Source organism: Tubulanus polymorphus, chromosome 11 (assembly GCF_964204645.1).
Source record: "Tubulanus polymorphus chromosome 11, tnTubPoly1.2, whole genome shotgun sequence".
NCBI lineage: Eukaryota > Metazoa > Nemertea > Palaeonemertea > Tubulaniformes > Tubulanidae > Tubulanus > Tubulanus polymorphus.
In genome coordinates, this window is record NC_134035.1 from 11,562,598 (window position 1) to 11,585,966 (window position 23,369).

Here is a 23,369-nt window from a genome sequence, read left to right on the forward strand (position 1 = left end):
TTGTATATTATCGGAGCCGACCGTTTTTCTGTTTTCACTGGAACCCGGAAATAAAAGCTGTCAAGTCGGAGCACAAACATTACAGTTTATAAACTCACGTTTCTCGTTTTAATAGAAGCCGCTTATCTCTTATTTGACCAGTATTGCAGCGCAAATGTAGAAATGTATGTAAAGCGCCATATGATTTATTTTACCTATCGTCTTCAAAGTTAGGCACCATAAACGCGATGACATGACCAAAAAAGTCAGAATTCTAAAAAAATCATCCACAAAAAAATGAAATCGGGACAGGAATGTTTTATTTATTATACCAATGTGGCATTATAATAAGTTAAACGCTATCGTGTGGACCAATTTGATTTTCAATACATTTTAACTACCGGTATTTTGGCCTTTTTTTCATGATGTGGGATTTCTGTCTATTATTTGATTCTAATAAACTACATTGTAAAACACTAGATCATTAAAAACTAGGGCCCGACCTAATTTATAGTCAAATCCAAACTGTTGAACTGGGTAACTGTCACTATTTTCCTATGCAGTAGGTGGTTGAGTATGGCCATCGACCCGTGTTACTGGTGATATGGTGTCCTGGCGAGTGCTGCAAGTTTTCTGCCAAAAATGCCAATCGTTACTGCTCACGTATCGCAAAGGCGGAAAGGGTCACCTACGAAAATGTTACGATCATAAAGTGATCGAGAATTTCACGAAGATTCGCGGCGTCTGCCCGAACTGCGGAACCGAATTCGGCAGAGATACGATCATTAAAAATCGTTCGGCCGTGAAGATTATCGGAGGCAAGGTGTTCTGGAAGTGAGCGGATTTTCCCTGAATATCATGGAAGGTATATATGGAAAACTGTACCCTGGGTCGGGTTCAATGAAATGTTTGACTCTAAAATTGTATTTGATTTTTTCGTCAATCCAGTTCAAGCCTAATCGCGGTGTCACGGTGGCTAGTTGGAAATCAGGGTTAAATCGGGGAAAGTTAAAGAAATTGCTAGATTGCGCGTATGATCAAACAGTTTACATCTATTTCTTGCGTATTTGACTGTGTTAGTAGATCAGTCAGGGAAAACATCAGGGGAAAAGAAAGTAATAGGTCCTACAACCCGGGGGGGGGGGAGTTGATAAATAAATTGGGATGAATATGATACCAGTCTATAAACCAGCCCCTGGAGAATTTCTCAATGTATATTTTCAATTAGACCGCGCGTCGACTCAAAGAGAATTAAAAGATGTAAAACAACAATTGCGATTCGTCGAACAACAAATTCAAGAACTCATTCGCAGACAAGAAAAGCTCGTAAATCGTAAAACCGAACTTGAAGAAAAGCTGTTAGCTCCGCAGAACGATGTTTCTCAACCAGATATCTGGAGCAAGAATGGTATGAACATTGATTTTAATTCATAACTCTTTCTTTAATTTCGTCACAGTCAGGAGTCACGAGTTCCAACAGTCAGGGAAAGTCAGGGATCGAAAAATAGTTTTCCATGTCTTTGAAAGTTGGGAATTTCAGTTCTTTAGTTTTACTCAAATCAGTGAAAGTGGTGATGATATTCTTGCACTATTTAAAATCTAGAAAGTATTGGATTTGGGAGTTTAGTGTCGGGGAAATGATATGTAAAATTGGGAAGAAAGGTCATGGAAAGTTATGGAATTTGGTAGATTATTTTGCCGAGGAACCCTGATTAACTGACTGCGATTGAGTTCAAAATGTTATTGTGTTATACAATTGTGTAGAGTTTAAATGGAGTGAACAAGTGAACAATGCGCTGAAGAACGTTTTCAATCTGTCGAACTTCCGTCCTCTTCAACACCAAACGATTAACGTTACGATGGCCTGTAAAGATTGTATTCTCATCATGCCAACAGGTGGCGGTAAGAGTCTGTGTTATCAACTTCCTGCAGTGATAAGCTCCGGTAAGTGTCGTGGATTTATAAACATTTTTAGGTTTTGATTATCGGTTTCTACCAACTCAGAATGATGTTCTAGTGCATTTGTTTCGATTCAGGTATAACTCTTGTTATATCTCCGCTGGTTTCGTTGATGGAAGATCAGCTCATGGCTTTGGAGAATCTCGGAATTTATGCAGCACTTCTCAACGCCTCCAGTACGAAAGAAGAAGTTAAGCATGTACGTAAGTCATTGATCGAGACAGCGAAAATAATAATCATTTGATAATTAAATACTTTAGTGGGTTTAGGAATTATGAAACGTGGACTGAAAGTCGTTTTAGAAATTTTCTTTGCAAAAAATATCTTTCCTGACTTTTTGGGGGCACATTCAAAATTCAGAACATTCATCAGATGGACTGGTCCACTCCCTAAATCCGCCCTTGTAACATGCAATACTTTATATCCAATCTATATAACTTCAGTCTTATGATTTAAAACCTCTTTTGAAATCATGACTGGGCTCTGGATCCGAACCTATGAAATTGTGCGTGGAACCATGGTTCAACTAGATTTCTACCACGTTTTAAACGTGTATATGGTCGCTCTACTTCAGGTCCACGACGCGATGACGAACCAATCGTCGAATCTGAAATTGTTATACGTGACGCCAGAAAAACTGAAACAGAGCAAACGTTTCATGTCGAAAGTGGAGAAAATGTACGAACTCGGACGATTAGCTCGCATTGCTATCGATGAAGTACACTGTTGCTCTCAATGGGGACACGATTTTCGACCGGGTAAATATATCATCATGTTTTTCGGTTCGGTTATACCCCCACTATTCGCTATTTGTTGCTATTTTGATCTATTACTCCTCAAGCCAACTGAATCCGCGGTGACTGGTTTCGATGAATTTTTGGTGGCAAAAGGTCACGATTTATGTGGCTGACCCCATCAAATCTTACATCATATGAAAGCATACTGAGGACATAGTGAAATTCCTGAGTGGGTTAAGTTGAAGATTGCGATTTCTTACTAAATGAAAAAATTATGATAAAAGAGAAAAAGGGGCCACACTAAACACCAAAATCATGTCGCCCCAGTCGTATAGGAAAACGAAGCTCGGGCAGAAAAGGGTTAAGAAAATACTTCAAAGTGTCTTTTTATTGCAGATTACAAATTTCTGGGTATTTTGAAACGTCAGTTTCCAAGTGCGCCAATCCTCGGACTAACTGCCACAGCCACGTCTAAAGTACTCGACGACATCAAAACTATACTCAACATTCCGAAATGTGTGATATTCCAAGATTCCTTCAATCGACCGAATCTTTATTACGAGGTGAGCGATCAATTTGTTTCTGTAGAGAAGCGACGGTTTACATTTGAATTTTAAAGAAAACCCACAATTATGAAGAAAAGCTGTGTGAGCAGACGTGCTTTGATGATTTGACTGAAATGCTATGAACGAACCATTTTCAAAACAGATTTAATTTCTAAGAACAGTTGTAACGGTAAAATAAGTAAAGTGATTACAATGTGATACCTGTACCAGCTGAAATATAATAAGTTAGCAGTTGATTTCTGGGGAATGTGGTGATCAATGTCTGTTGATTGGATTATTCAAAATTTCAGTTGAAATATTTGATACATTGGGAAATATGCATAATTTTCTGCTCTCATTTCTTTCGTAGATACGCCCGAAATCCTCCAACCATAAGGATAATATGGAAGAAATGCAGAAACTAATAAAAACTTCATTTCCTAATCAGTCAGGTATGAGGTTTGCTCATTCAAATGACCTATCTGTCAGTCTTAATGAACGAGGTTGAACAAATCAACCAACATGTTAACAGCACATGAATCGAATATTTGCAACCGGAATTCTAGAGTATGAACACAGCATCTCCGCGGTTCTGTGGAGCTACATTTAGATCAGCTGCGAATGTTGTCGTCGTCGTTTCAGGTATAATTTACTGTTTGAGTCAAAAAGACAGCGAAGACGTCGCGCGCGATTTACAAACGTACGGAATAAAAACTGGTTGTTATCACGCGAGACTCGACGCCAAACAGCGCAGTCGCGTTCACAAAAAATGGCTAGAAGGACAAATTCAGGTAGGTTCATGAGAATTCATCGATACAGTGAAACCCGTCCATTCTGGATGAGTTAGGACTGTTAAATTCCATCCAGTTATTGAGAAACCAAAATCAAATTTGACTGTGGTTGCTTTAGTTCAGATCTAATTGCGCAATCGCATGGACATAGTGACATGCATAAGATTGAACGTTCAACCTATTGATCGTTTGATTATTAGTTCTGATCACAATCCGACTAACTATTAAGTTTTCCCAGACTGCAGATTGATACCTGCTTTAGTCATGAACGTGCTAGTTAGTTCATGCAACTATGTAATTCATCTAACGCAGCGCTCGTCTTTCACCCGCACTGGCAGCGGTTGTCTCCACCAGTGATCCCCGTCGCTCTATCCTGTGGTACATCAGACACTAAGGTTCTTGGTGAAACGTCTTTGTAGTTCAATTAAAAGAATCGGTCTATTGTTCTTCGTTTGTAAGGTTGTCGTGGCGACGATTGCGTTCGGGATGGGAATCGACAAACCGGACGTACGATTCGTGATTCATCATTCGGTCAGTAAATCGATGGAGAATTACTATCAGGAGAGCGGCCGCGCCGGCCGAGACCACCGCGACGCTCGTTGTATCCTGTATTTCCGGTTGATGGACGTGTTCAGACAGAGCACGATGGTGTTCACCGAACAAGGAGGTCTCGAGAAGCTTTACAACATCATCGGTTATTGTCTCGACACTGTAAAGTAAGTCACTGGTTCTGGTCGGATTTGGCCCGTGCCTAGCCTGCCTTATATTTGTTGAAGGAATTTCATACAATGTAATTGAATGGTTTTTGTGTTGCAGGTGTCGACGTACGATGATTGCCAGACATTTTGGCGAACGTTGGGACTCGGCGTTGTGTAACAAAATGTGCGATCATTGTTCTAACAATAAAAAAGGTAAAGAATGCTCAATATTGAAGATGTGCATGAGTGAAACATGAAGTTTACTGTGGCTACCATTTGTATAGGCCTTAGTCAGTAACCTGACTGTGGTTTAGTTTCACGATCGGATATTTTCACAAACCACATATACCACATTGGTATAAGCCCATCCAATCATAAAAAGCTTACCACCAACGATTAGGTAACTAACTAGAATAGGCCTGTACTGGTATGACGATCATTGCATTGAGCATATTTGTGTGGTTGTCACTTTAGGTAATGATATTTTGTCGGCAGATAATCAAAGGCTGGGTGAATTAAATTTTTGTTAGCAGGTAGATAAGAAATTTGGATGGATAACTGAGGATGTTGGATAATCAAGGGTTGACTGTAGCAGATGATCTCGTCTGAACAAAGAGTCAACTGTATTTTTGATCACCAATGTTATTTAAACATCTAAATATTGCTTCAATATTGTACTCCGTTCTAGAGGTGATCAGCAAAGATGTGACTCGACATTGTCAAGAGGTGTTGAACATTCTCGAGAAAGCTAGTCTGATCGAGACGAGACTGACGGCGGCGAAATTAGTCGACGCTTGGCTCGGTAAAGGACCCGGACACCTGAAGGCTGAACAGAAAACGAGCATGATTCGCGAACAATGCGAGATTGTCATCGGACACATGCTGCTGAACGGGTATCTACGCGAAGATTTCCACTTCACTCCGTACACAACTATCAGTTATTTGATTACAGGTAAATTTGATTTTTCGGTATAGACCTAGTTGCGGTAGACTGAAGGACTGTGCAGGCCTCATTAAACCTTCTTTAACCCACTGAGCGCCGCCACGCAGTGCATTACAGCTGAACTCAGATAAGTCATTGTCGGATAAGTTGTTAAGTTGTTGCTTTTCTTAAGCTGTCACTATTAGAGTCACTTGATTCCTAATTATTAGGAGAGAGAAAGGAAGAACCAACACCGCTGACTGGTTGGTAAACCTGGCAACTACCCCAATTTAAACTCTAACCTACCTACCGCCATTGAGTAAAAGATTGAGGAATTGAGTAGATTCTTTTCTCCTTTCATCTCGTTTTCAGCCCAATGAGTTGTAAGTTTATATTGTAGAATCTATTATTTTCAGGGGCTCAAGCGAACATGTTGAAAGGTGGTAAACAAGTGTTGATCGAATTTCCGATCAAATCTTCCGTATCCGGATCGAACAAACGTCTGACCACCGAACGACCTTCGTCGACGACGAACACGAAGGTCGTAATGAATCAACTAAAACCGAAATTTTCCGTTGACCCTGAACGATCGAAATCGAACAGCGGTGGAATACCGAGTATCAGCGTCGACGTGGCCACCGCGAACGACGACGAATCGGAAATTCGTAAATCGGCGCGTTTGAGCAAATCGTTGAAAATCGCCGTCAGTCACATTGAAATGCACGACGAGGACAACGACGATGGCGACGTCGAAATCATGGAGGTCGATCGTCGGTATCGGTGGGCCGAGCCGGTGTCGTCGCATCACGCGGCGATCAAACGACCGAACTCGTCGAACAGCGGTAACAACACGACGTCGTCGTCGTCGGATTTAAACTTGTCGCCGCTGAAAGTCGGTCCGCGAAAAAAACAGAAAACGTCGAGCGCCGCGTCGAAAACCGATCGCATGGAAGTCGAGGAGGCGGACAATGAGAAGAAACTCGACTACGTAGTTTTAGATAGCGACGATGATGATGACTTTGTCGACGAAAAGTCTAAAAAGGTCGAGCTGGTACCGGTACCGGTACCGCGTCTTCTCGAGGCGAAGTCTTTAGTGACGAATATTTTACGCAAGCGCAATCATCAAAAGGTAGATCTGTCGTCGACGTCGAGTTCTGATTCGCTGTCTTCCGGCGGTGGTAGCGGTGATGTGATCGCCGTCGACGACAATGACGGCGAAATGTCGACGTCTGCCGGTTTCAAACTACGTTCGTGGTTCAGCGACGAGAACATCGACAAGAAAGGTAAGAAAACGTTGAAAGAAGCGCTGATCGAAGCCGGCGTCGCGAATCTGGAAAACATCAGCGAGGGCGAAATCGAAATGGTCGATAATAACCGCGACGATCGGAATTCGAAGATGGACGTCGCGGTCGACGGCGCGAAAGATTCGAACATCGCGAAAGAGCGGCATTTAGGAAAATATGAGAATTTAAAGAATGAAGAGTTACTGATGAAAACTGAAAGCGTAATCGAGATAAAATCGAACGATATTGTTTCGTTTAAACCGAAATCAAAAGTTACCGAGAATTTGTTGAACGCGAAGAACGATTTTGAATTGTCGGATGTCGATTGTTCGCATGTGAGCAGTGATAACGGTGGCGCCACCGATGACGTCAGTCAAATCTGCCGCGTCTACGCGAAACAGTTGAGCACGATCGACACGCGAAACGGCGACTCATCGGAGGACGATGAGTCGACGTCGTGTAATATACGCGCGCAACGTCGACAAATTCAACCGGCCGAGAGTATGGAGACGATCGACGAGGCCGATTCGAGTTTATTGCTCGATGACGACGACGACGCCGACAGCATCGAGGAATCGCTGGAGAATATCGAAAAGAATCTACCGCGACCCGACTGCGGCGGCTTCGACGTGGAGGAAACTGAATTCACGCCCGATTCGGAAGCGGAACTCGAGCAGTTGAAGGATATTTACCAACGACAATTGGCCGAATTTGCCGATTAGATTTTGTATATGTAAAGTGTATATGTAAAGTTTAGAATGTAAAAATTTAAAAACATTCCACCCCAATGTGTTGAATAGCGGGCATATCTACACTGCAGTGCAGTGTATCGTTAGCTACTGATATTTCACCATGTGCTGCCATCTTTCAATACAGAGAACTAATTACTTATAGCATCAATACACTGCGATGCGGTGTACTAGCCAAGTCCATAACAGATTTATACACCGCACTGCGGTGTAGACGTACTGAAAGGGATAAGATCTATAGACTTAACTTAACATAGAGCCGACTGCCTCAGATCATCGTGTGACACCCATAAAATGTTTGTAAGTTTCTATTGATAATCATGTGGTTATAACCGCTCTGACTGCCGGGATTGATAGCTCGCATCGGTGCAAGCTTTGTTCCTGTCAGATCTGAGGAGGCAAACAGAGTTCGATTTTAAGGTAATTTCACAGAAAGTAGAAAATAAGAGATAAAAGAAACCTATTGAATCGAACTAGAACTAGTTAGTTCGATTGGCCACTATTCTCCATGTACATTCGTGAAAAATATCGTTACAAATTGTTAGTTCAGTCACACTTGTTTACCCGCTAATTAAGTTATCATTGTTAGGAGTTGGAACCAAATGTCGACTTTGTGTTGGTAGATTAAATATAGGAAATACAAATTTAGACTAACAGATACACTACTTATTTGAGAGGTGGGTTTCGACGAGGGTTTGCTTATTACATTTAGGGGTTCCAGTAGTCTCCCAGGCCTTTTCATAATTGTTACAATTTTTTGCCTGTGAACTGACTGAAAAGTCATATTATCGTCTGTTATGTCACAATTTACCGGTACAACCCCGCTTTATACAAATTTAAGAGGTTAAAACAAGAATTGTTTGGTTGATCAAAAATTAAATGAGACACCAAATTTTGAACCCGCTCTAGACTACCCAATGTTAGTTCCTTTTACATCAATTTGATTTAGTGAATGAATTTTGTTATAACTTCTTGAATTTGTATTTGATGGATTTTAATCGTATTATCTATTCGCCATGTCTGATTCCGTGCGGTTATTCAAACAAAGCTATAGTTTGTAGATTTTGTACGCATCTCTCCTCTCCGTCCTTGAGTTGTTTTCAAAAATACTCAGCGCTCCATAAACCTAGACACAAAAGTATAATATACTAGGAATTATAATGAGATTTTATATTTTTGCACAATTTTTGTTATGAAGTACGTGTAGATTTATTTGCTAGCTCTACTGATTACAATAATTGATGTGGTCAGTTTTCAGGTGATGATGATGGAGTCTATTTATTGTTTGTTATAGAAAAACTACTGTAAATGATGCACATGATTGAATAAACAATATTGGCATATTGATGATGCAAGTAGCAATTTGCAGTCTGAACCTTACAGTCACTGAAAATGCCTCACTGTCCCTGGTGGTGGTTTTTGATGCTATTTAAAATCTATTGCTGTCCCTGAAACAATTTTCTACTCTCTCTCTAAAGATTTTTCATGTTTCATGTTTCGTTAATGTGTCCTTGAAAATCTACTTGTCCCTGATATGGTGATTGATAGGTTGACATAATCTGCCACTCTTCCAATTTTTGAATGTCCAGCCTTCCAGTCATATCTTTAGGATGATGCCTTCAGTTCTCGGTATTTTGAAATCAACTTTTTGTTACCAACTCAGGCTTTAGAATTCCAGGCTATAGATTGCTGGAACTTGCATTAAAAGTAGCTTATTCTAGCATTCTGTATTGATTGTAGTGTCAATACATTTTCATCATGGGAGTCAAAAAATAATTTTAAAGAATTCTTAAGGATGAGCCATACGAAAATTCATATCAATTGATTCGTACTACTAGTTTTAGTCGTAATCCTGTAATGTGCTTATTAGCGATGTTATGTTGTATTGTACTCAACTCGTATTTATAATGAAAAAGGCAGCACAGCCATGGTACTTATATATTTCGTTGGAGTAAAAGTAATGAATATACACTATTAGAAATGTAAGACATATTGTTGTCTGTTGAATCTTCATCGTTTCAAGCCCAGATTGATTTCATTGTAGGAACCCGTACGTAATCTACATTCACATTTTGGTTGGAAATTCTGATTAGGCTAAAAAAAATTGATACCTTGTTTCTCCGCTCTGCTGAGCTTAAATGTTGACCCGGCCGGCCGCCTATCTACCCTATACATTACTTTTTTTAAAATCGTGATCAATTTACCATAACAGACCCGGCCGCTATAGAAATGAACTGTTTATAAATTTTATCATATTTTACAAAAATGACCGGGCCGCTGCGGAGAAACAAGGTATCATTTTTGTTTAGCCTTACAGTAACGATTCTTAGTGTCGCGCGTCCGACCCATATTGCCTGGCCCGTTTCCGTGTTTTACTAAACCATGACTGGTTCCTTGTTTTACTGTGATCTAAAGGTTCAAAAAATTCAAATATGCTTTATTGACAATCCTCGCTTGTGTGAGACTCAAATTAATAGTGATCATAAAATACTATGATGAACAAAATCAATTACATGTTGGTTGTGAGTTATGAAAGTCTTAAGTCAGTCGCAAGTGAGGATTTGCCTGAGTGAATATATTGAATTTGAGTTGACTGTGGTCCTCGTGACCTTCAGCTCGGCGAGCAACTGGCTAAACGCAAGTCAGTAGAGAATCATCGTGCCTAGTCAGCGCTAGTACTAGAGAAAGAAATAAATTCGCTCTAAAAACAACACAGCACGTAAGTGAAATGATAATAGCTTAAGTGTAGAAACGTTTAAAAACGTCATAACTTTCTCATGTGCTTGTTCGCGGTAATATTGAAAGACTAGCTCACGCAATTTGTTCCATCCAATCCAAATGTTCCAGGTTCGTTGGTCTGCGCTTATTCCGCTTAGTATTGTAACGTGTTCATCGTCATCGTCATCATCAGTAATGAAGGATCTGTGATTGGTTCAGAGAGTCTGCTTTGATTATCCTCCTCGTTGATCATGATGTGTGACATAATTGTTTGAACAGGATATTTTGATAAGGGGCAACGCATCTTCTGTTCTACTGCGACCAGTCCAGTGCCACCAGTCTTTTTTTGCCATTATTATCTGTGTCTCATTGCCTTACAACATCTTCAGGCAATTTTGATTGAAAATTATTTTAGGTAGCCTGGCAACATGTAATGGCGTTATTCCTGGTAACGCTATTTCGCAATAACAGGGTCAATCTCTATTTTAAGATTTAAAAAAAGGTAATTCCAGATTCTGGTTCTGGTAAAAGTATTTTCGCGGATATCAACAGATCGATATTTACACATTCTTCTTAATCTAATTCATTTTTCCGATGTCATTGTCAAATAATGATAATTTCCATTTGCAATTTTATTCTATTATTTTCACAGGCATTTTCGTTTATCATTTTCATTTTCTTCATCTAGGAAAAATGGCAGATATAACCAGACAGTGGACTGATGAACAGTTGGACAGCGATGCTTTGAGCAAGAAAGACATATTGACATTCCTTCAACAAAATGCTTCGCAACAGGTAAATTAAATTGAAGCAAAAAAATTAACTAATATTTATAGACACCTTAACAAATAACACGTGTATTGGTATATATTGTCGGCAATAGATGATGATGATATAAGTAAAGTTAAATTGTGTCATGTAATGTAATAAAAATTAATTATTGAAATTATTCAAAGCTAAGATGATAGTTATGTAATATATTTGATCAGTGCCCTGTTTCTCAAAAAATATTTTGGTGTTATTGCCATTGGTTACTTCATTTCATCAATGAGGACAACAATTCAAACTTAACTGTTTAAGCCTCAAACTTTTTCGTGAAACTGCACCCAGGCCTACAAAATAAGCACCGAAAATCACAATTATTATCGACATCTTGAAACGTCAGATGACATCGTGCACGTTGACTCCCTTGGATAACGCATAGTAGGGATCAATGTATTAAATTGAGTCATTTCATCGTCAATTTCAGTTCCAAGTCGACCATAAACTGAAAGGCAAAAACGCTATTAAATCCAAAACAAAGAAACAGTTAGGCGATGACTACATTTTGATGTTTGAAGCAAAGGTAAGCAAAAACTCGATTTAATTTAAGTCGGTTATCGACAAAAATGAGTTACGTCGGAGCGGGTAGTGATATTCAGCTTTTTTGTTCATCCCCCAATAAACCGTAAAGGCATTCAAAACAGAAGGCGAAGAAGAACTTGTTGCTGTGACGAAAGCCGCTGAAAAACTCAGCATCAAAAAGGCACCAAAAGAGGTAAAACCGCTATCACTGTCTAATACCGGTACTAGTCTCACTTTAATAGGCTGGAAGAAGTAACTTTTAATCGATGTAGATTTTTTCGTTTCAAAGATTTATTCGCATTCTTTATTCTAAGGAGCAAAAGGTCGAAGAACCCAAATACACGAAGAAGGTGTTGAAAAAAGGCGACAAAAAGACTTATCCTCAAAAAGGCGACTCGGTGGAATTATTCTACACCGGTAAATTAGCGGACGGCACAATATTCGAAAGTAATGTCGTAGGAGGTAAGTTTTGAAATGATTTTTTTAGCGCGCTTATTCGTCATTCGTTGAATTCGAGAAATTGTGGATTGATTTGAAATGAATCTGACAAAAATCCTGGCGTATTTGTCCAAATACGCATCAGTGTTACCTGATTTTTGGTCGCCGCAGTCAACATTGAGAGTCTTCATTGGCACCATTATAACAAAAATTGATCTACAGGGGCCAGTTGCACAGTCGTGACTTAAGTCCAAAAGTGGTCTTAAATCTTAAGACTGGTCTTAAGTTTTTAGATTAGCTATAGAACTAAGTTGGTCTTAGGCTGGTCTTAAGTCTAAGCCATGACTATGCAACTGGCCCCAGAAAACAAAATAAGATATTCAATGGGGATCTGTAGACACTATTATATGGCAGTTTATACAATGCTGAACCAGGGTCCAGTTTCATACTGCGGTCAAACCTGCTTAAATCCAAATGTTGGTCTAATAAACTGGATGAATTTGGTTGGTTGGTTCCGAATGATTCCCATTAAGGGGTTCTACTGTATGACACGATACTAAATATGAAACTTAAAGTAAGCTTTGTCATCCGTGAAACAGGGCCCTGATCTCTGGTGTTTGATTGATGAGGTTTAGGATACTGCAGAGCCAGTATTCCTAAAGATGACCAGATAATAGTATTCCTGAAGATGAATACGACATTGAATAGGATATCAATCGATATCTCGAAAAATATTTATTGCTGACTCATTTGACATGATAATTTTCAGTAAGAAAAGGTAAAAAGCCCCAAGCTTTTCCATTCAAGATCGGAAACGGATCACTCATTAGAGGGGTACGTATGCATGTATGTACTGTCAATGTTTGTTATAATGCCATCTTTTTTTAACCCCATTTAAGACCCAGGGTCCAGTTCCATAGTTAAGACTTAAGTCAAAAAGTGGTTTAAAATCTTAAGACTGGTCTTAAACTGTTAGATTAGCTATAGAACTAAGATGGTCTTAGACTGGTCTTAAGTCTAAGCCATGACTATGGAACCGGGCCCAGCAGGCTAGTGCGTTCACTTTTTATCCTTCGTCCATCCATTCATCCATACGTAGATGGAATCCAGTTATTTCGGGAAGTTTTTAAGATGTCAGTGTCTACTGGATTGTCTTGATATTTGAGTTACACTTGTATCTACCATAGACACAGCTTCAGCCCAAAATCTGGGCCTGTCAAAATCAACATGACCGACTGGCAGCCATCTTTGTTAGCAGAAATCAGCATTTTTGAACTTTTCCGGGGAAATTTTGAAGACGCTTCAATCAATTATCTGCATCTTTCACATGTGTTTTATCCCCGCATAACCCATCAGCATAAGCCTGAATTGGGTTGATCCAACACGGGAAGGCCATCCTGCGACCTTTTTGTTCTCAAAAAGGTTGATTTTGGCCTGAATTGCAAGACCTGTAGGAACTGATACTGTATATGGCTTTTAATGAACAATTTTGAAATGATATTGATACGTTTTTTATGCCTTATCTCTTATTTCAGCTGGATGAAGCATTGTTAACGATGAGCGTTGGAGAAAAGGTCGAACTCGTCATCGAGCCGGAATGGGCTTACGGCAAAAATGGATACGAACGGAAAAATAAAGAGTATCCTTTTAACCAAAACAACTCTTTAACTCAAGTTCAGCCTGGGTAAATCCTCAATCTGGGCGACAACTGCCATGGTTACATTAAGAAACTGTGGTTATAACTGAAAATATGACAATTTTGCCCGGGTTATCAGTTATCAGATATATTTTCAAACTTGGGAGGCAAGTAGGGCACCACTGGGGCAGACCCCTATTCAAAATTCCGTCGATTCAACTTAAATTATGGCCACCGGGGGGTATCAGTATATCAATATATATTGAGGTATAAGTTCATCAGATGTGCCATGTAACTTATGTATGCAAAATAACTCGGTAAGAGTGCCATTAAATTCAGTTCAAACTGAAAAGGACCTGGAAGGAAATTCGGATTCTACTTCATTTTAATGCTGAGCGTAAACGATATGATAACTTCTGGGGTCAGTTGCTCCAAAGCTGTTAACAGTTGACGTAGTGACAAACAATTCGTTATTACTAGGGTATTTATCGATTGGTTATCTTTAACCAACTTTTGAGCAACTGCAGCCCTTGGTATTTTTATTTGCCTTAACCGATCGACCGCAGAGGAATATCAATTCCACCGAATGAGACTTTAACATTCGAGTTGGAAATCCACCGAACATGCTGATCACGCACGGACTCGGCGGGTGGGTGTTGTTTGCCGGCATATGGTGCTATGCGGTTGTTGGTTGGTTTACCGTAATGAACAACTATCATCGTAGTTGCAGAAAAGGCGGAGGACTATTGATGAATTTCGTACGATAGATAAAACAATTTAGGAGCAATCAAGAGTTGCTGCTGGTTTATTATTAAACACTGATTACAACGAACTTGTCTCAGCGTTTCGCGCGCGCACGCGACTATGCGCTATCTCGTGCTGTCTTCAAGCGAAACTAAAAAAAAATTGGTTATCGAGTCTTTTCTTCTAGTGATAAAATGATGCTTGCTTACAGTACCTGATACCTTCATAGTTATTCGTACTACTAATCTGCTATTACTCATGCGGCGTGGACCCGCAGTCCGGAACCGAACTCTCGGGCAGTCACGTTCCCTTAGCCTGAAGTTAGATGATAAACTTTTTGAAAATGTAGAAATGCTCATTTTCGATTAAAAGCTTTGCAGTTGACATATTGTGCGTCCCCAAGATTTTCAAGGAGTCAAATTTCTCTAATGGGCCAAATCAACTAGATGTCATCCTAGGCCACAACCGAGGTCATTATTGAGTCCCTATACTGCGTAAATTATACTTGTTTTTGGTTTATATACACAGTTTGTATGTAATTTCAATTTAAATTCTTTCCCTAAAGTCCTAGTGCAAAGATTTTATTAATTGATCGACATCTTTCCTTATTTGAAAAAGGGCATTTAGGCACAAAAGGGTGTTCGTCCCCCAGCCCCCTGTCTTGGGACGTGCATGGTTGAATTTGCATACACACGTTAAGCTCGTGTTAAGTGTGGAACGTCGGAGATGCCGAGTCCTGGCTGCGGATATGATGTCTGCGTTTAAATTCAAAGGTTCAAATTTTATGATCTTAAGAAGCGAAAGCCTAGGTCGAGATAACGACTGCACCACACGGGTTTTCATTTCAGCGGTGGTGGATTATCAATTCTTCGATGAAATATTCTTCATCAAATGCTTTCAAAGTACATGGCGTGTACTTATTATTATGTTGGTTCGGTATTGTCAATTTGTTTTGTTTTCTTTTTAAGATGTATTTTTTAACGAATACGGTTTTGTCTCTTCATGCATTATTTGGTCACTTAGTGACACAAACGGTTATATTGCGTATATGCATACATTTATGTACAGTAGACTGTCGGGTTCAGAGTTGTTTTGACTTTGACCTGTTCATCAAACTTGAACTAGAACCATTTTCCATCTTTGGTTTAGATATGTCTGCGTAAGGCTTAACAAAAATGATACCTTGTTTCTCCGCAGCGGCCGGGGTCACTTTGTAAAATATGATGGGATTTGTAAAACAATTCATTTCTATAGCGGCCGGGTCTGTTATGGTAAAATTGATCACCATTTTAAGAAAAGTAATGTACGTGGTATATATAAGCGGCCATTCAACTTTTAAGCTGAGCAGAGCGGAGAAACAAGGTATCAATTTTCTTTAGCCTAATGTGGGGTGTCAATGGGGTAACAACACTCACCAGATGGCGCCACAAAACACTGGGTCATTCGTTATAAAAATCAGTTCGTTTTCAATGAAATGTGAACTTGATTTTTAGCCTTTCGAATCCGAAAATGATCAGACAAATCACCAAATAGATATAATATTGACTTTCTCGTTGAGCGTATTTTAAATTTGTATTTTGAACTACGTGATAAAAAAAGACTGTCTTGACTTTCGGAGACAAGACAGTCTTTTTTTTGATGTTCGGGGTACTACTTACACTCAAATCCAAGGGTAGGCACAGCTGTTGTAAGAATATAGTTGAATGATGATGTACCCGGTTTATCGTTGAGTCTACTGTACATAAAACTTATATTGATTATATATGTGTATTGAATGTTTATATATTTTGCATTTAAATTGTTGAATTCGGTCGTCTATTCATATCTTGTCAATTCATTCCAGAAAAACGTAGGATACCTTCCTTGTATTGCTCTTGTGCGTCCCTTATTTACTTCGATTACCAAGAATTACTAATGACCCGTAGCGATTGAGTATTTTGATTTCGAGGCATTGTTGGCATCTAGGGCCCCGGTTTTATCGACTAATATTGGAATGAAACCAAGGTTTATATGGTCCGGCGCAGTTTTGAGTTCGATATAACTGAATACATGTTACATGAATACATCTTTAAACCAGTGCCAAAATTTGAATTGTCTACATTAGGAAATATGAACTTAAGGAACTTGATCATGAGGAAACTGATTAAGGCTAATTAATTATGGTACTATGAAAAAACAGAGACGTTACAGTCTTTCAAAGTCTGGGCCCCCGAGGTGTAATAAGTTATGAGAGCGTAACCATATGGAAAACTAAAAGAAAAGAATTGCTGAATTGGCACGTAATGATAATGATTAGAAGTTAAACAGGCTTTATTTTGAATATTTCCTCTATGCAGCGACCTGATGTCTTAATGAAGTTATCGACGAATGTTTGTTATAAGAAGTTAAACTGTAAAAATATACATGTTGAAATTATGAACGAAAATAAACGAAAACTTTTTTAGATATCATTTAGATGGTTTATAGTTGTGGTTGATATCAAGGCGTTCATGTTCGATGCAGTATGTTCTAGAAACGCGGACAGATATCCATTTTATCAATTTCCTTTGTACAGGGTGACCACGAATCTGGAAGACAGGGAAAACACAGGGAAATGATTTTTCTCAGGGAAATTGGTAAAAATCTGGAAAACACAGGGAAATTACTTTTGTCTCGCACGCGCGTTTTCACCGCGAATGTTTACAATTGTCTACCTGAAACCAAGGATCATATGGTAAGTAATACAAAGTTATAGCGCCACTTTCTAACAAACTTTTTTAACTTTGTAAAATCACAGCGGAGCTATATCAGACGATAGGCTGCTTGTCTTTAATTTTATATTTGTCATGGTCTCCAGATGACGCCCAGCACAGGGAAAATCAACTTTTCACAGGGAAAACGCAGGGAATTTGCAAGTGGGTGGTTCGTGGTCACCCTGTTGTAATTTTGGTTACACACGCGACTAGCGTAGCCTATATACTGATCCCCAAGGCACGCCGCTAATTTCCCCAGTCTAAAATCGGCATTAAATCGACACTTATCCACAACTCGGTAAAGAGTGACTTTCCGTGTATTTGGTCGACGAGTGGACGGCTCATGATCTGGCCAATCTCGATAGCCCTTGGCTTCCCCTCCGGTAATCGTGATCTCGCTGTTCGTAAAGACGCCACGCTGAGGTCAGTATCTCGTATAATCCGTTACACTCCAAGACGTCGCTGGGTATTTGAGAGCTATTTAGACGCGATGATAAAATCGATGCAATTTTGGGATGCGATTCAATTACTGGTGTTTAAAACCTCTATGTCGTGTGTTTCGGTAGATTCATTAGACGCGTATGATCTAAATTGAATTTAATGTCCGAACGTTTGATACAGTATAAACCTCGTGTAAGTCGGTTGGGACCTAGAAAAATCCTCCGACTTAGAGAAAATAGTCTGATTTTAACTAAATTAAAAATTCTTAGTACGGTGTTTAACATTAACATATTTATTTACATCCAGGCGGATACTATTAGTGTGCAGTCTTTTCATAAAACTACTGTTTTCGGTGAATTTTCCGGATCGTCATTTGTCTTTTAGTCGTCTGAACAAGCGCAAAGCACCGGAAATTCTACGAAACCAGGTGACCCAAGACATGGACCACTCGCTCATAAATGAGTGAACCGATCGAAGGCGTTTATACCTTAAAGATTATGAAATATTAAGACAATATTCTGCAAAAATAGCGTGAAATAAATACATAAACCAATTCGCATTATCCCTTTTCGAATTTGCATATGCAATCTGCGAAGTTAGAAAGGTCCGTTCCGGCTCCGAAACCCTTCTGTAGTCGCAGCAACGAGTTGAACACGCGAATGTGCGCAGCTGACGGCGTTCCCATATCGCACGCACCACTGACTCCAGTCATCATTCAATCAGACAAGATTGGAAACCAACAACAGTTTGATTACGGGTACAAACAAAGGAGCATCTCGTTAATTAATAAGACGTACAAATGCCAGCGACGTGAAAGGAGCGAGCGAGCGAGTCGTTTCGCAATTTGTGACGGACGAAAGAAATCGATCGATAATCGATGATCAATATGCGACACAATCTAACGCATCAATCAACTCGCTTACAAACATTCGAACATACATTCATACACGTGTACGCGAGAGCAGGGGAGGACCAGACTGTCAAATCCCAAAAGGGCGCTCAATGTCCAAAAAGGCAATTTGTTTTAGGTTTACTTCCGACGTACAGAGAGCTTCCTTTTGAAGAACTTGTCAAGTCCCAAAAGGGCGTTTGATGTCCAAAAAGGCAAATCTAGGCGTACTCTACTGAGAATGCACAACTTTGTTGACAAAATGAAAAAGGGCATTTAATAAAAAATGATGGGCACTTTCGCAGCTTTCCCCCCCCCATGTAGACCATCTGTATGGTCATTTCAAATGTCTTTCAAACAAGAAAACGGCACTTTTTGAATCACTTACGCAATCTTAACGAAATGAAGTTTATTGTTCCCAAAATGATAATAACAAAATCTTAAAAAATGGTTCCAGGTTCCTTTTTGAGGTGTTCTCCGCCGTTTCGGTTTGGGACAATTAATGAAAATCGTCCGTGCATAATTACAGTAAACACACGTAGGTAATTAAGTACCGCTTGAATAGTTAATGTATATACATATACATATAATTATTAAACTGACACTACAGTAGTCCAGAAGCCAGAATGCCATCGACTACTGCCACGTGCACCGTCTATTTATTATTTACAAATATTATGCCGCCATTGTGCATACGCGACTGACAAAAGGACGAATCGATGAGGAGCGCGCGCGGTTATCACTGATCGAACGGAACAAGTGCTCAACGAAGAGGAAAACTTATGATTCGTAATGACGGCTCTAGTTTCCGGTATCGTTTGCCGGTGAATATCGATACTCGAGTATAAAGGGTTAATTATCCGCGGCAATCATGAAATGTCCCTCGATGATACGTAATGATATTGACGATATATAGTTACGATTGGTTTCTTTTGTGATTGCATCGCTTTTAGCGCGAGTCTATTGAGCAGCCAAATCAACATTTTATGAACATCTAAGAATATAAAACGTAACTTTCGTAAGTTTCGATTTTGTATTTATTCCATTGGGTTTCAAGAAAAGATCAAAGCGGCATTAAACTTGAATTGACAAAATGAATAAATGAGAAATATATTATCTTAATATATATGGCATAGTATATACATATGTGAATTGAAAATTTGTTTATCAAATAGTGTCAATTAGAATTGGAAAAGCTTTTCGGTTTTAGGGCTAATTATCTGATGAATTCTTTTCTGTGAACGGTATCAATCTCGACGAAACGACGGTATTCCCGAGTCCCCACAAAACTAACATTTCATTTCATTGTTTTCACTTCATTCATTTATTGCGACAGGCTTGCAAGTTACAATTTCTAACAGGGGAAAATGTACACAAAAAAAATAAAAGAGGCATGTCGTCGAATTTAAAAATCCTAAGGGATTTGTCTATTTGAATCCCAGACACTCAACAAAATAGTCCACGCCATTATCAAAAACCCAATACCCACGCAACAAGAACTTTGTCACAACGGACAAGATAAGAAAAAAATGTCAGCGTTGAAAGTAAAGGCATTGACTTTATTTGTTTCTTTTAACCAACGACCCAAAAAACATGCTATATGCCTTTTAGCGACACGTTTCACGGTCGATAACTTGAATTTAGTTAAAAGCTTCCGATGGACGGACGGTTAATTAAACATCGACCTCCACTCACGCGACACTTGCCGTGCCCGCGTACGATGACGATAACTTTCTCGTTTTGATATGCCCCTAATTAAAATGAATTGATCCCGAAGAAGATGTAAAACTGTTCCGCGTAGCAGACAAAAGCGAGAAGCATCCGGTGATATATCGTGAACGTCGTATCACTTTTTGATTGAGATGGGGATACAGTTGAAAGTGGGAAATTATCGACCGACTTGCGGTTTTCTGCTTCGACTTTAGTCACGCGACGACTCGAATAACGGTGGATGTTTTTTAAACTCGGGAGGTTTCCAGCATTTTCGATGCAGTTCATGTCGATAGAAAACGACAACCTGTGATCGGTATTCTATTCTATTCAAGATGGCTTACTTCTAAAAACCGATATTTCTTTGTGATTCAGACTGTTGTCGTTCTTCTTGAGAACATGTTTCAGTATTTCCGTTATGATTTTTTCGATACACTAGCGAATGAATGAAAATCCGACCGCACGTTTATTATTCAACTTTCGAACGTGCGGCAGGTTTACTCGTTGAAATATTTTGAATCGAGCGTTTCGTCGAAGTTTTGTCCAAAACTGGTTCAATTGCCTCTCGTTCGTAAAGAACGTTAGCCCCAAAACACGTAAAACTACTTCAAAAGACAGTTTTTTGCAAAGGATGGCACAAACACGATATACTTTAGAGCGACACGTGCGACTCACCGTGCGTGCGCGATCAACAATGTGAAGGCTTCGAAAGTTCTATTGTTTGCCAAAAACCGCTGAAGGTGTCATTCACCACTTCCTAAAAACATCTTCTAAGGTTCCTTTCATAGAATTCACTAGAGAACCACGCATCCATATTCCCAAGAGTTTTTTTTTCTAAAGTAAGTTAGTTGCTAACTATGTAGTTAACCTATAGGTAGTAAAGAACTTAGCAAGAAACTATAGCTTAGTGAGATTTCATGAATACGGCTGCTGGTCTCTAGTTAATCACAACTACATGTGGACCGACGATTGTCGATACGGTTTAGTAACGATTACTCTGCTCTGTTATGAAATCACCCTGATATTCATTGACTGGAATAGGCCGTTCCCGGTAAAATCTCAATCGTTAACGTTACTTTTTTCCAACTGCAGTCACCAGATCGATCACGATACAGTAACTGATACGATGCGATCTAGTTCAGAAAACGCGGTATAATGAAACATCAGCGTCGCAATCGGTCATGTTTAGATTTCCTCTAGATGCGAACTGGAGTCGTTTCCCAGCTGCTCAAATTCTCAATGTTTCAATGATATCGTTTTGATGATCTCGATGACCTACTCGTCCTGCATTCGATCTACGTTGATATTACAATTGATATACTATTATACTATTATTCGTGAATTAAATCTACATATATTAATCATCTCCGGCTGGATGATCACACTATAATCTGTCACAGATAATCGCAATGACATGTAGCTCCTTTCATTTATTTTGCGTAGGAGTCTAAATCGTTATATCCGGCGACAATCGGTTTTTTATCTGTTTCTATATCTGCACACTTAGGTGATTACCTTGATAAAAACTAAATGAATTAACTTTTTTTCTGGTCGTCTCTTGCAGCCATGCACTGTTTCCGCATTAGTGCGTGTTGGTGTTCTAACGCAATAAGACGGCCTCAAAGTTTGTAAATCCTCTGATTATCTTTTGCTGTATGGCAAGTCTTCAGCACCGATTGCCACGTCAAGGACTGCGCTGTAGTTGTGAGTTTATTAAGTCTACGGTCAAAAGTTCGATTTCAATTCACTGACTAAGTTGTGGAACTGATCGTCTGGATGGGCTAATTTATGCATCTCTGACGTAGGCCTACTTCCGATCTGACATAGAGACTATTGAATCATATTTCGGTCACGTGACATCAAACCAATGATTTGAGCGTGTTTTTATATTACTCTTTTTTCTTCTTCCCTTCTTCTTTTTTGAGGCACCTGTTTTATATAAACTAAGTTTCTAAAGACTCCCCCAAGTCTATAATTTACTCTATTTTGTATTGCATTTTGCACACTTTGCTGTAAATTACATTTGAAAATAAAGCATTCAAAATGCATCATTAAGGTATCAAGCACCGGCGTCTAATTAAAACTCTAACGAAAAGACCTCCTTTTTAGAGTCTATACCCGGTAGTCTAAGTGTAGGAAAGTCACATTTTACGCGATATTGTGGTGAGCGAGTGTCTGTCGGTGGATAACCTTCTACTTATATGGATATGTTTATGAATGTACTGTACCTTACATAATACCATTATCAATACCATCACTAACACAATTATAATTGAATCGGACGAATTTCTGTTTTAAAAATTCATATAATGAATAATTTTGTACACGTAGATCCACTTGAAAATCAAACACAATGCGTGGTTAGATCAGTTCACAATGGCGGCATCAAATTTCAGCGCATAGGTGTTGTACCTGTCGAGAGAGAGAGAGGGAGAGAGAGAGACAGCTAGTTAATTTTAAATTATCATGGGTAGCGGAAGCACTCGAAAATTTCATCATCGAGTGGTAAAAGTTTGGCTTCCTAAACGACTAGGAGAGGCGGCTGAGTGAGAGAAGAGGATGGTTCCTCGATGACACGCACTGACATTAAAACAATAAAAACGGCCGCTTCACCAGCGTAAATTGAGCAGCCCTATTGTCGATACGGAGTGCTTAAATACAATCGTGTTTTGATTTCTCAATCGTTTCGCAAATACGGTTTTCACTTTTAGGTAGCTATTAACGTTGTGTCGGTGTTGGTTTAGTCGACCTATTTGCAGGTACTCGTGTCAGCGCCGGAGAGCTATTGAAGGTGCTAATGTTATACGGTTGGGTGCTCGATACGCAGCTATTTCGTTCCGCAGTTTCCGCGGCCGCTTGAAAACGAGATGCTTTCTCCGCGTCGGATTCGGCGAAGAACTTTTCTGCTATCGCGCGCGTCGCCTGAGAAGTTTTCTGTCTGTTTTTCGAATGCTGCCAGACACTCGATATTATGATTGTCTTGTCGCGTGGAGTGTACACCGGATTTTATTGAAAGGCAGATTACACAAACTAACGAATTCAAGACGTGTACGA

At 39.4% G+C, this 23,369-nt stretch overlaps 2 protein-coding genes across 4 annotated transcripts; both read left to right on the forward strand.

Moving 5' to 3' along the window:
• Nucleotides 1–61: 61 nt before the first annotated feature.
• Nucleotides 62–9,609, forward strand: LOC141912708 (uncharacterized). 2 transcript variants are annotated; one of them, XM_074804054.1, is made up of 13 exons: nucleotides 62–164; nucleotides 543–844; nucleotides 1,208–1,387; nucleotides 1,744–1,923; nucleotides 2,016–2,137; nucleotides 2,513–2,696; nucleotides 3,072–3,238; nucleotides 3,591–3,672; nucleotides 3,863–4,011; nucleotides 4,471–4,727; nucleotides 4,828–4,922; nucleotides 5,398–5,661; nucleotides 6,048–9,609. In XM_074804054.1, exons 2-13 carry the CDS (start codon nucleotides 838–840, stop codon nucleotides 7,634–7,636), a joined length of 3,276 nt encoding a protein of 1,091 aa, XP_074660155.1. In that variant the 5' UTR covers nucleotides 62–164; nucleotides 543–837; the 3' UTR covers nucleotides 7,637–9,609. The 2 variants fall into 2 exon arrangements, with proteins under 2 accessions (XP_074660155.1, XP_074660156.1); XM_074804055.1 differs by having other exon boundaries at nucleotides 5,413–5,661.
• Nucleotides 9,610–10,307: 698 nt separating this feature from the next.
• LOC141912799 (peptidyl-prolyl cis-trans isomerase FKBP3-like) lies at nucleotides 10,308–16,967 on the forward strand. Of its 2 annotated transcripts, XM_074804198.1 has the most exons (9): nucleotides 10,308–10,382; nucleotides 10,797–10,883; nucleotides 11,070–11,176; nucleotides 11,631–11,726; nucleotides 11,835–11,918; nucleotides 12,040–12,187; nucleotides 12,933–12,997; nucleotides 13,699–13,802; nucleotides 14,366–16,967. In XM_074804198.1, the coding sequence occupies exons 3-9, from the start codon at nucleotides 11,075–11,077 to the stop codon at nucleotides 14,427–14,429; spliced, it is 663 nt and encodes a 220-aa protein (XP_074660299.1). In that variant the 5' UTR covers nucleotides 10,308–10,382; nucleotides 10,797–10,883; nucleotides 11,070–11,074; the 3' UTR covers nucleotides 14,430–16,967. The 2 variants fall into 2 exon arrangements, with proteins under 2 accessions (XP_074660299.1, XP_074660298.1); XM_074804197.1 differs by lacking the exon at nucleotides 10,797–10,883.
• The last annotated feature ends 6,402 nt before the right edge of the window (nucleotides 16,968–23,369 follow it).

What these genes read in the sequence shown, in the direction of transcription:
- LOC141912708 (XM_074804054.1), top strand. An exon ending in TCCTGCAGTGATAAGCTCCG is followed by an intron (nt 1,924 to 2,015) that starts GTAAGTGTCGTG and finishes GTTTCGATTCAG; the next exon opens with GTATAACTCTTGTTATATCT. An exon ending in TATCAGTTATTTGATTACAG is followed by an intron (nt 5,662 to 6,047) that starts GTAAATTTGATT and finishes TATTATTTTCAG; the next exon opens with GGGCTCAAGCGAACATGTTG.
- LOC141912799 (XM_074804198.1), top strand. Translation starts at nt 11,075, where the DNA reads ATGGCAGATATAACCAGACAGTGGACTGATGAACAGTTGGACAGCGAT. An exon ending in AACAAAATGCTTCGCAACAG is followed by an intron (nt 11,177 to 11,630) that starts GTAAATTAAATT and finishes CGTCAATTTCAG; the next exon opens with TTCCAAGTCGACCATAAACT. An exon ending in TCAAAAAGGCACCAAAAGAG is followed by an intron (nt 11,919 to 12,039) that starts GTAAAACCGCTA and finishes CTTTATTCTAAG; the next exon opens with GAGCAAAAGGTCGAAGAACC.